The following is a 12,425-nucleotide window of genomic DNA, read 5'->3' as shown; positions in this document are numbered from 1 at the left end:
TTATTTTTTTTTGCATTCAGCCTGGCCCAACCCGTAGTGTAAAAATGTCTCGCCATCTTTTCCTCGGGCCTCCATCATTTCTTTTCCCGTCTATAGGTCCATTCGCATACCTTTTTCGTCCACATGCGGCCCGTTTCTCAAAAGCTTGTAACTTGTAATACAAGTGGAAGTCCCTTTCTAACTAAAGCTGTCAAAAAGTGACATCCGCTTGTATTACAAGTTACAAGGATGAATCAACTATTTCTTGTCACTCGTTGCCATGGTTACGTTCTCCTGGGTCACTCTTTAAAACCTGATTTTTATGCATTTAAATTCACCAAACACGCTTTTTGGTGATACATATAAACCCTTTCCATTGAGGGTCGTCTACCAAGCGTGTCAGAAGGAGGTGGTGTACAATGTCTTCTAACAAACTATGCTACTATTGTCTCTTGGCTGACCGGACAGAATAACAACAAGAAATAGTTGATTCACCCACAAGCTTTTGAGAAACGGGCCCCTGGTATTATCCATTCTACAGATGTGTAATTTGTTGTAATTTCCATAAACGGGCTTTTTCTAAAATAAATATTGAGAACCCGATTCTTTCAAATCTGGACGTTCTTGGGCTCATTCTACTCGGAATCGACAGCACTCTCCATCCTACCATTAAAAAAATATGTCCCAAAATGTCCATTCCATTACGTCACGTTTTTAGTATGAGAAAAATTTTCACTTGTATGTAACGTGACGTAGTGGAATGTACAATTTTCATACAAAATTTTGGGACATCTTTTTTTAATGGTAGGATGGAGAGTGCCGTCGATTCTGAGTAGAAGGAGCCCAAGAACGTCCAGATTTGAAAGAATCGGGTTTTCGATATTTATTTTAGAAAAAGCCCAAACGCCCTCTGTAATGTATATATATATGTATTATATGTATGTATATATGTAAATATATATAAGTATATATATGTGTGTGTGTGTATTATACTATGTATTTATGTATGTATATATTGATAATAGTAAGTAGGTCCCTAGTATTTAGATAGTGACTTTTATATCTCTGTACTGATTTTCTCTTCCGCACCAATTGTAAGTTTCTGTTTGGCCCAATGGTTGACTGGTAGAGAATGCCTTATGGCATTAAGTCCGCCATTTGTACTTTCTTGTATTGTGCAATAAAGTTTAAATAAATAAATACGTGTAGGGACCGGCGCGACGGCATGTCGCGCGAGGGCTCGGGGCGCGTGGCCGTGCTGAAGGCGACGGGGCTGGTGCGCTCGTACACGCTGGAGTGCAACTACAACACGGGCCGCCTCGTCAACCTGCTGCCGCCGCCCGTCAAGGACGCGCCGCCGCCAACCACCGCTCCCCCCGTGCCGCCCAAATACACGCCACACATATTCGAAGAGGTAATACTTTATGCGAGCTGTACACGTTCGTCGAGAGATCTCGAGACAGGCCGAGAACGAGAGTGTACATGCTACATAACACTTTAAACTCTCGCGTTTTGTACACATATTTAATTACACAAACGGGTCTAACGCCGGACGACGGGTACAAATTATCGTCTACTTGGGGACCAGTGATTCAAATGTTGAAACCAGCGGATATATCTTCGGACCAGTGTACGGATACTGTGAGTGTTGCGTGTCGTGCCGTGGACAATAAACATTAAACTTTGACGGGTAGCTGCAATTTATTTGTCTACCCCGAACATTTTTATTAACTAATTTCGGGTAGTTTAGTGGTGTTTTATTAATATCTCCGTTGACATTTGTTGGGACGTCAGTCTTTCCGTGACCACAGCTGGTGCAACTCAGCTGAAACGTCGGAATTAAAGGTAAAAACAATGAAATCATATCGCGTTAGACCCGTTTGTGTAATTAAATAAGTGTACATGCTGTTCCCTTTTCGTCTCGTTTCGCGATTTTCCGATTGGATCCGCGCCGAGACTCTCGGCGAGAGGCTCTCGACGAGTGTGTACAGCCGACATCACGGCTCGGCCCCGACATTGTGCGCCTGACTTCGGCTAAGGCGACAACCATATGAACGAAAGGTTCCATCGCTGTGTCTCGCTGCAACCTATGGTATTCGCCTTAGACGAGGCCAGCGCGTTAGAGGAACTTCTCAGCAAAGAAACGCTATGGAATGAATACTGATGTGCCCTGGAAAAGTTTACAAAATTGCGAAATATCCACGTAGATAAAATTCGGAACCTTCTAATATTTTTCTAAATGGATTGCAATTCTATACGTGTCCAAAATTCCTTAATTCCTATGACTTTGCTGAAGATTCAGAGAACTTTTCCAACTTTTGTGAAACTTTCCGCGACATGAACATACGATACATAAGATTGACAGCGTCATACAATGCTCGAATAAGGAAATCATACAGACCCGAACCAGAACGCTTGGCACAGTCGCCATCAGATATATCGGAGCGGCCAAGGTGTTCACAATATCTGAACACGCACTCTAACGCCCGGACAATAGAGGCGTGCTCAGATATTTGTGAGCGCCTTAGCCGCGCTGATATATCTAAAGGCGACTGTACCTATAATCTATTAACACGATTTTATGAAGCTGTGTTCTATGACGTTTCTTTACTGCTGTTTACTTTCGCTTTACTGTTGTAGTAATTGGTAATAATAATAATTAGAGACATCTTGATATTAAAACATTTCTGTGTTCAGGGATCGGAACCGGTTTTTTGCAAAAACTTAGAAATAACCATATTTTTCGAATTATTTTATACTCGAAATGTAGGACTCAGTTGTGTGTTTAGGTTACGACTTCGTATTATTAGATTGCCCAATTAGAAATGAAGTAATTAGCAAAGAACGAAAAAATACCGTTTCCGTTCCCATACAAAAAATACCGGTATCCGATCCCTGTCTGTGTTCTCTTCTCATTTTTTGTGCTAACAAGATTGCGAATCATGTATCTGAGTAACTAATATACCTATTAGAAATATATAAATTAGACTACTTAGCGTATAAATTTGCAACTTACGTTTAGACAACTATTTCCCAAATAGAACCTGCAACTTTGCCATCAGGTTTTGATATAGGTACGCACGTGCATTTCGTGACCTAATTGCTTATTCATATTAATGAGATCACAATATGTCGAACGTGTAGTATCTCTAGACTTATATAGACCGGGATATGAACCGTGATTACCTTTAGTATTGTTTTCGAGCTAATCACATTAAGATAATAACGGGTCATATCGCGGTCTATATAAGTCTAGTGAAACTAACCGTGAATCATTCATTCAAAACGTGTAGTATCTTTTTATATTGCAGTTACTTAGCATTAACCAGGGGCAAAACATCCGTTGGCAAAGTTGCCACTTACTTCACTGCAATAGTTCGCACAAGCAATGACAAAGTTTTAGAATCGGTACCCACATTTCAGATAAGGCATCGCAATAAGAATCTGGAGAATTCGGAAGATATAGATCCCTGGCAGGTTGGTCTTCGCCGCCGGCTTATTCCCAGTAGCTCAGTGATCGCCTGGCAACTTTACCAATGGATACAACTTTGCCCTATTTGACTTTGAGTGAAAAAGTATTCTCCGTAAATTCCCAATGTGGTAAACTTGTCAAGTAAAAGTAATTATTATTAATGTTCTCAATGTATTAATCTTGTTAACATGATTTTCATAGTACGCCCGTTTCTCAAAAGCTTGTAACTTGTAATACAAGCGGATGTCACTTTCTGATAGCTTTTGTTAGAAAGGGCCTTCCACTTGTATTACAAGTTACAAGCTTTTGAGACACGGACCCCAGGTAGGTCAATCTTGTCCTCAACGATATTTTTACATTGAGTTACACCAGTCACTAGTCCAATGGAAAAACAAGAGCTTCCATATGCGTATCACTTAGTCCACTATAGACATAGCGCGCAATATGCTTTAAGCTTTGGATTCCTCCGAAAACGGTGCCGTCATATAGCGTTGACTGACGTCACTAGAACGTTGTCTATATAAACAAGATGGCGCGGTTTCCTAGACGGCGTTGATTGTCAACGTAACGTAAAAAAGCGGTGCCGTCATTTGGAAGACGGCCGTCATGACGGTGTCGATAGTTTCGTGAACGTTTTATTAGATAGCGGTGACGTCATTTTGAATAAATGACACGAGATTTGAAAAAATGATTCCGTACTACGATTATTTATGCTTTGGATTCCTCCGAAAACGGTGCCGTCATATGACGGCCGTCATATAGCGGCCGCAAAAGACGGCCGTCTTTACGGTGGCGACATGTGGAAAGTACCACGGCGTCATAACTAGGGCTCGCGGTCGAGTCCGTGTTTCGTTTACACGTTTCGAATACCCGTTTCCGAATAACACGTACACGGTTTTCTGGCCCGTTCCGCACGTGTAATTAAGAAACGTGTAATTAAGATCCGTTCCCACGGATAAACGGGTATTCGAAGAAACGGATCTTATTTACCCGTGGCTCCGGAGACGTCCTTGACGAGTAGCGAAGGAACGAACCGGCGTAGGTACTTAAGAGCTACAAATGAATAGACAAAAGATTCATGAGGAGTCTCTGTCATATTTAACCTTATTTCGTGGTTCATAGAGTCGAAATTCAATAAACGGTTTACAAAACCCTTTTCTGAGCAGGTAGTTTTTGCTTGCAATGTTGCAATACGAGTAAAATTAGAAATACAGTAGGTATGCTACTATCAAAATAGTATTTTGTATAAGACTTCAAATACTAATACTTTATGTTTTATTATATAATTTGATAGCAATAAATATAAAGTGCTAGTAATAAAAAATAAAAGCAATAAAGAGTATAAAGAGAAGACTGTACGATAAAAACTGGCCATGCATGATCTGGTAGGTATACATACAATATTCTTACCAATTGTACATTATTAAACAGCTCTTATATTTTTAATAATCTGTAGATATAAGTCCTATAAGTATAATTATAATTAAAATTCAATCAATTGTCAATAATATTACTGATATTACCTACAATGTATGTGTGAGTTTTCTCGAATAGGTATATTTTATCGAATAAATATTCTGTCAATAAGAAATGTATATTTTTTCATCGTATTATTTTTTAACTTACGTAAGCCAGGCATCTAGGTATTAAGTATTATAGTAAACCATGTAAAAATTGATAAATAATCATGTGTACCTGCCGCTGCATTTGTTACAATTTATGTGTAGACGTGTTCACCTTATTACACCGACATAAAGCTTATAATTGGTTGTGGCAGTTCTGATAATGGTTTGGGAACCTACCTGTTTTCGGCGATATCAGATAAAAGGGTATTTGAAAACAACACGTTCTAATGAATGGAACACCAGCGGCCGGCATTTATTACCTGAACACTCGTGTGAAAGTGACCCAAGTGAACATGAATGATTACCAATTTTGAGATCTATCTTAATGTTCTTAACAATATAATTGCTAGGTAACCAAAGTAGCATGGGTTTTTATTTTTTTAAGGTTCTCGCGTGAAATCCTTCGTTTCGAATGCCGCTTGTGTGTACTTTTTTTTGCATCGTTGGCAGATTTGCTGTTTTCGCTCAGCAGTAAATTGATAATAATAAGAAATAACCACGAAGTAATTCATACTTATTACCTGTTATTATCTGTTATTTTTAACTAATATAGTAGTTTTTGTCTGCACATCTATTCTTCACGAAACTATATTACTTACACAATTATACATGTATAAAATGTATTTCTTTGATTGAAATATAATTATATTAATTATGTAATTAATGATGAATATAAAGCTTAGCTTAAAAGTAGAGATGCCCCGAATAGTGGTTTTGGCCGAATACCGAATATTCGGCAACCGAATATTCGACATGAGATGCGAACATTGTGGGTCACAATTATTATGAAAACTGTTCACCAACAAAACACAACGTTTGCTAAGATATATTTTTTGTAAAACAGAACTAATAAATAGAGTCAATCAAATCAGACCCATGATAAAATGAAAATATTCCATAATCAACAAATGCTTAAAAAAGGTTCTTCCTTTTTAACAATTTTCCAATAATACTTTTTAAATATCAGGCCGAATAGGCCGAATACCGAATAGTTGCCGAATATTCGTGGCATCTCTACTTAAAAGCAATAATAGTAAAAAAAATGAATGTTTTAATTAAAACTAGGGACGAGTTTAAAATTAAAAATAGTAGACAATATAGGATAGGGACACCTACTTCGATTAATATATTGTATAGTTGGCTAAATATGTTATATCAACACAGTTATAAATAATTAAAAAAAATCGTACGCCAAACGAGTTTATCTGAAGTCAACATTCAATATTAGACCTTACATACCCAGACCTAGAGCATTGATAGGGTCAACCTATTTCGGATCCGTTCGGGCCGGTGTTAAGTACCCGTGTAAACGGAGATACGTATCTGAGAAACGTGTCTTGGGAACGTTTATTGGAGACGTATCCGGATCCCGGCGGTTCCGTGTAAACCGTGTTCTTAGCACCGCCGGGCTTAAGAACACGGGTATTCATTTCGGCGTGTAACACGGATACCGGGAGCCCTAGTCATAACACACTGTCAGCCACCAAGGTCAAAGCGGCAAATTTGAAAAATGTAGGCGCGAAGTGATAACGTCCCATAGAAAATTTGAATTTCGCGCCTTTTTCTACTGACAAGATTTGCTTGACCATCTATAATTTACTTGGAGGATGAAATATCATCAGAAGAGGAAAATAGTCGTAGTACGGAATCATTTATTCAAATCTCGTGTCATTTATTCAAAATGGCGCCACCGCTATCTAATAAAACGTTCACCAAACTATCGACACCGTCATGACGGCCGTCATCCAAATGACGGCACCGCTTTTTTACGTTACGTTGACAATCAACGCCGTCTAGGAAACCGCGCCATCTTGTTTACATAGACAACGTTCTAGTGACGTCAGTCAACGCTATATAGCGGCCGTAATATGACGGCACCGTTTTCGGAGGAATCCAAAGCTTTAGTAGTCTATTTAATTATTATCTGAAGCATCGCGCTGCCCACCGATCCCATTTGTTAGTTTTTATTGCGTTTTTGACGATTCTTTGCAGAAAGTCGAGTCGAATTGAGTGAAAATGTGTTGGTGTTTCTTTTATTTTTTGGTTAAGAGAATAAAATAAATACCAACACTTAGCGTACTTTCGTCATACGTACTTAGTAAAAGCCGAACATAAAATGTTAGTACATTGAATAGTGCAATATTGCATCTTTTTTATGACTTGTACATAGAGTATGGCTAATGAAAGTTGAGCCTGAGATTTATTTAAAACTTTTTATATGGCAACTTTTTTTCCTATCAAATAAGCTGTCAGTTTCAAGCTGTCATTTAATTTCATAGTAATTTTATTGCCAGGTGCGGTTTTTATTGAAATTCCCGCGTTATCTCAGGCTCAACTTTCATTAGCCAGACTCTAGCCCTTAATCACAAATTAGAAGTAAACCTAGTTGATATATCGTTTTGATCTTATTAATCATTATGTAGAATTAGATTATGTTAGGTAGAAATCTCTTCCAAATTCTCCAGATTTTTTCATTGGTTGTTAACTTTACCACAGCCGCTTACAGCACAATAGCTGGTTGCTGAAAAATAATGCACTTTAGAATATTTAAACTCAAAGCAAATACATTTGGATTTTGTAAATTGCACCGTGGTCCAAAGCGGTTATGGGCGGTTTTTAATGTCCTTTATTTTTATTTTGTATAGTAAATTCGTTTTAGAAGAGTTGTTTTAGAATGAACCGGAGGTAACATTGTCCACCTAAGAAAATATTTTATTACTCACTAATTTTAAAATAAAATAGGTTAAGTTTAAAAAAGTAGGACGTGTTTTGATATAATAAATTTGATTTATTTCGGACACCAATAATATGTTTTAGGTGGGCAAAGTTAAGTTGTTTCTAAAGCTACTATGCAACTATACTATACTATGATACTATGCTATACTATGTTAGAGGGGCAAAGAAAAAAAATACAAATCTTAGCTTATTTGTACCTATCTATATCAAAACCCTACATTTTTCCTTGTTCTAATCCATGTTAACATCCAGGTGGGGCGTTCTCTCGGCGCGTCGATCCTGGACCTGACGGGGCAACACCCGAACTCGCGCGTGCCGTGCTCCGAGCACCGCACGCTCGCCTCCGTGCGTGACTGGCTGCGTGCGCACACGCGCACTGCGCGGCCCACGGTGCGTATATCACTGTGTTCAGGGACCTGACGGGGCAACACCCGAACTCGCGCGTGCCGTGCTCCGAGCACCGCACGCTCGCCTCCGTGCGTGACTGGCTGCGTGCGCACACGCGCACTGCGCGGCCCACGGTGCGTATATCACTGTGTTCAGGGACCTGACGGGGCAACACCCGAACTCGCGCGTGCCGTGCTCCGAGCACCGCACGCTCGCCTCCGTGCGTGACTGGCTGCGTGCGCACACGCGCACTGCGCGGCCCACGGTGCGTATATCACTGTGTTCAGGGACCTGACGGGGCAACACCCGAACTCGCGCGTGCCGTGCTCCGAGCACCGCACGCTCGCCTCCGTGCGTGACTGGCTGCGTGCGCACACGCGCACTGCGCGGCCCACGGTGCGTATATCACTGTGTTCAGGGACCTGACGGGGCAACACCCGAACTCGCGCGTGCCGTGCTCCGAGCACCGCACGCTCGCCTCCGTGCGTGACTGGCTGCGTGCGCACACGCGCACTGCGCGGCCCACGGTGCGTATATCACTGTGTTCAGGGACCTGACGGGGCAACACCCGAACTCGCGCGTGCCGTGCTCCGAGCACCGCACGCTCGCCTCCGTGCGTGACTGGCTGCGTGCGCACACGCGCACTGCGCGGCCCACGGTGCGTATATCACTGTGTTCAGGGACCTGACGGGGCAACACCCGAACTCGCGCGTGCCGTGCTCCGAGCACCGCACGCTCGCCTCCGTGCGTGACTGGCTGCGTGCGCACACGCGCACTGCGCGGCCCACGGTGCGTATATCACTGTGTTCAGGGACCTGACGGGGCAACACCCGAACTCATGCTCGCCTCCGTGCGCATACGCGCCCAATGTTGTATATATGTACAGTCTGCCAAACCAATCTGTCAGTCGAAATAGCCGCGAAATTCAAAATTTGTACGGGACTTCGGGCCTACAACTTTCAAATGTGTCGCATTTTTCTACTGATTAAATAGGCTTGTAAAATTATACTTGGCATTAATTAGGGCGCTGCGCTGGTTAAGCGCGACCCTGGACCTGGTGGCACCACCCGAACCGGTTGAAGTTCCATATAGACATTTGACCCTCACATAAACCAGACTCTATTTAAACCAAGAAAAAAGGGGTTATTCCCACTAGTTACCACCAAGTTGTTACCAGTGGTAACTACTGGGAAATTTTTTCCTACCTTTTACCACTGGTAACTACTGGGAAAAATAATTCCCAGTAGTTAGTAACTACTGGGAATTTTTATTCCCAGTAGTTACCACCAAAATTTTGTATAGAGTTGATTACTAATAAAAACAGTATAAAAATAGTATAGTATAAATAAAGAGTGATTTAATATATAATTATAAGTGGATTAAAGTTTTAGTAAACTACCTTAAAAGTGACCTAACCTATTGAAACAGTTTAACCAGTACTAATACAAAAACTATAATATATGTAAGGAAAACTTTAATAATCCATTTAGATTATTTTTCAAGTGATTGTATTAGGTAATTCAAAATCACTCTATATTTATACTATACTATTTATACTGTTTTTATTAGTTTTTAACTCTTAACAATGGAATAAAAATTCCCAGTAGTTACCACTGGTAACAACTTGGTGGTAACTAGTGGGAATAACCCGAAAAAAGTTACACAAGCCTGTTATGGGAGTGAGTCCTCTCTCTTCTGGCACCAGCACAGGTCGGCACTACTCGGCGACTATACTATAGGTATTATAACTATAACTATTTTAATATAAATTGAAATATCAATGTGATGTGGACAATTCAACAAAAAAAAGTGGTAACACAACACAACATGGTAACATCGACATCTTAAACCTTGACTGTACCTTAATTTATATATAAAAAAATTAGTTTGTATCTAAATCTAGTCTCAAGCTATTATGTAGGAGATAAATTCCTGAATTTAGCTTTTTTCATTTTCCCAATTTTTAAAACCAATTCCGTTCCAACTTACGTTCTCGTTACTTTTTTATTTCCTTCTTTCTTTTTTTATAACTGTATCTCTTTAATTTTTCAGTGTTAAATACAACCCACCCAGTCCAACCAAACCACCTTAAAATACCACCAGCCTTTTGTTAATAATTGGGGTAAGAGATTCGCCAAAAGCCGAAGAAAATAACATCCATCTCTCACTAGTTACTAAACCGATCGGGTGTGTTGTCTTTGCAATGTTACCTCATACGAACGTGGCAAGTGTTGGCGGATTCATGTTTAATGTACATTTTTTAATGATCCCCACTATCATAGCAGACCTTAGAAATCGTAAACTTTTTATGCGCGAAGGTCAATAGATTATTACATTGTAATCGTGCGCGACTACGCGTTTGTGGCCGTCTTTGGTGGTCAAATAGTGCGGACGCCTCGTTACTAGAAAGTGTATAACATACTGATACTTATAACATGTCGACGTCAAAGATATGTTTACACTTTTGCACCTTACTCCTTTGTAATAAGGCGAAAAATGTAAACACATTTTTACGTCGACTGTACAAGACACCAGAAGTGTCTCATATAACATATTAGTGCCCATTTATGAGATGCCACGACTCCGTCATACTTTGCCGTTTCTTTATCTAGCAAGATAAAGTATTTGTCTCAGTTTGACCTTGCTTTATCTGATCTTTTTCACGTGATAAAAAGCTACTTAATACGAGTGGAGCCAGAGTATAATGTCAACAGAGCAAGCTTTAGAACGGGAGCATTTTTTTTTTCAGCTGACCGTGTCCCGGCTGCGGCCGAAGACGTCTTCACCCACTCGCGCGCCGCTGTACGTGCGCTCCAAGACCAAGGTGTCGGACGCCGAGCGCAAGGAGAACACGTACGCCGGCGCCAAGGCGGACGAGAGCCGCGCCGCGCCCGCGCGCTCCGTGCACGACCTCGCCGCCGCGCGCTACCAGCCCGACCCCAAGCCCAAGGCCCTGGTCAAGCGCCGCAACGTGCTCGCCGTACGTAAACCCAACGCCAGTAAAACTCAGCTCGCCAAGAAGCCCGCGCGCGACGAGAGCCCGCGCCCCTCCGCGCTCTCCGCCAGGATCGGCTCCAAGCGGAGCTCGAACCGCTCCGTGCGCGCCGTCTCCCGCGCCGACCGCTGCCGCGCGGTCGCCTCCTCCTCCTCCGAGGAGATAGCCGGCTGGGAGGAGGTCCCGGGCGGCACGCTGACGGGCCTGTCCCGGGCGGAGTCGCTGTCGATGGCCGGTAAGCGCCGCCCGCACGCGTTCGCCGCCCCGCAGCACCTGAAGAAGCTCCGCCTGAAGACGGGCTTGTAGCGCAAGCCGCGCGCGCGCCCGGCGCCCCGCCGGCCCGACCCGTGCGCGCCACACTCCTCCGCACAATAAAGGCTTGGCCAAACACAGAGCGCGACGCAGCGCCGCGTTCGCGCGCGCGATGAGGGCGTGTTGAGAGCGCGGTCCGCGCGCGCCCTGTTTGAACAGTCATCGCGTCGGCATCACGCGGCGCTGCGTCGCGCTCGGTGTTTGGCCAAGCCTTAACCCGAGGACTAGTCTCGGACCCGACTAGGCCTAATACTCTTAACAATGCCCGGGTGTCTCCTTTTGAACCTTATTTCCGAGTCTTAAGGTTCAATCGATGTCAAAAGAGATATCTAAGACACACGGCCGTAGCTATAAATCCGTCGTTTATTAGCGTGTTTCACTATAGGTGGGTGTTGGTTTTAATTCGAGGTATAAAACTAAAATAATGATATGCTGAAAACTAGCAAACGATAGCGACCGGTAGAGAGTAGACGACCTAGTGCGACCGAGACTACCAGTCCACCCCTTATCATCTCATTGGCGATATTCACCGGCAATTTTTCAGCTATATAAGATACGCAACGGACGCTACTCGTAAGAATAATTGGAGAATTGCCAGCGAAACGCTAATGTAAACCCTTTAGCAAATCTGACAGACGGAGACCGCTCGCGATACGAGTATGCCATATATAAATTACTTAAGAGTACTCGACCCTTTTCCTATATTTACCTAGCGTAGGTTTATTTAGATGTGATCGGTTTTTCTTTGGATTTTATACTTACCACGACACACGGTAGTTTCCGATTGATATCCGTACTATAGTACTGTATGTTTCCTATCGAAATAAGATATCATACGCGTATAGAAAGTCTAATAGACCCGTTCCCTTTATCTCCACCGAAAAAAGTACCTTGAATTCAAAACGACTGGTATATTGTG

The 12,425-nt window shown here is 42.3% G+C and overlaps 1 protein-coding gene across 1 annotated transcript in view; it reads left to right on the top strand.

Annotated features, from left to right (window-relative positions):
* LOC134649745 (cytosolic carboxypeptidase-like protein 5) overlaps positions 1–11,532 on the top strand; it is a 40,483-nt gene extending 28,951 nt beyond the window's left edge. The window contains exons 19-22 of the mRNA XM_063504576.1: positions 1,189–1,393; positions 3,403–3,456; positions 8,065–8,202; positions 10,949–11,532. Of these exons, the coding sequence (XP_063360646.1) occupies positions 1,189–1,393; positions 3,403–3,456; positions 8,065–8,202; positions 10,949–11,500 (949 nt within the window). The 3' untranslated portion in view covers positions 11,501–11,532. The remainder of the gene's footprint in view (positions 1–1,188; positions 1,394–3,402; positions 3,457–8,064; positions 8,203–10,948) is intronic.
* Positions 11,533–12,425: the final 893 nt, after the last annotated feature.

This window comes from Cydia amplana, chromosome 7, assembly GCF_948474715.1.
Source record: "Cydia amplana chromosome 7, ilCydAmpl1.1, whole genome shotgun sequence".
Classification (NCBI taxonomy): domain Eukaryota; kingdom Metazoa; phylum Arthropoda; class Insecta; order Lepidoptera; family Tortricidae; genus Cydia; species Cydia amplana.
This window is presented reverse-complemented; position numbering and strand designations above follow the sequence as displayed.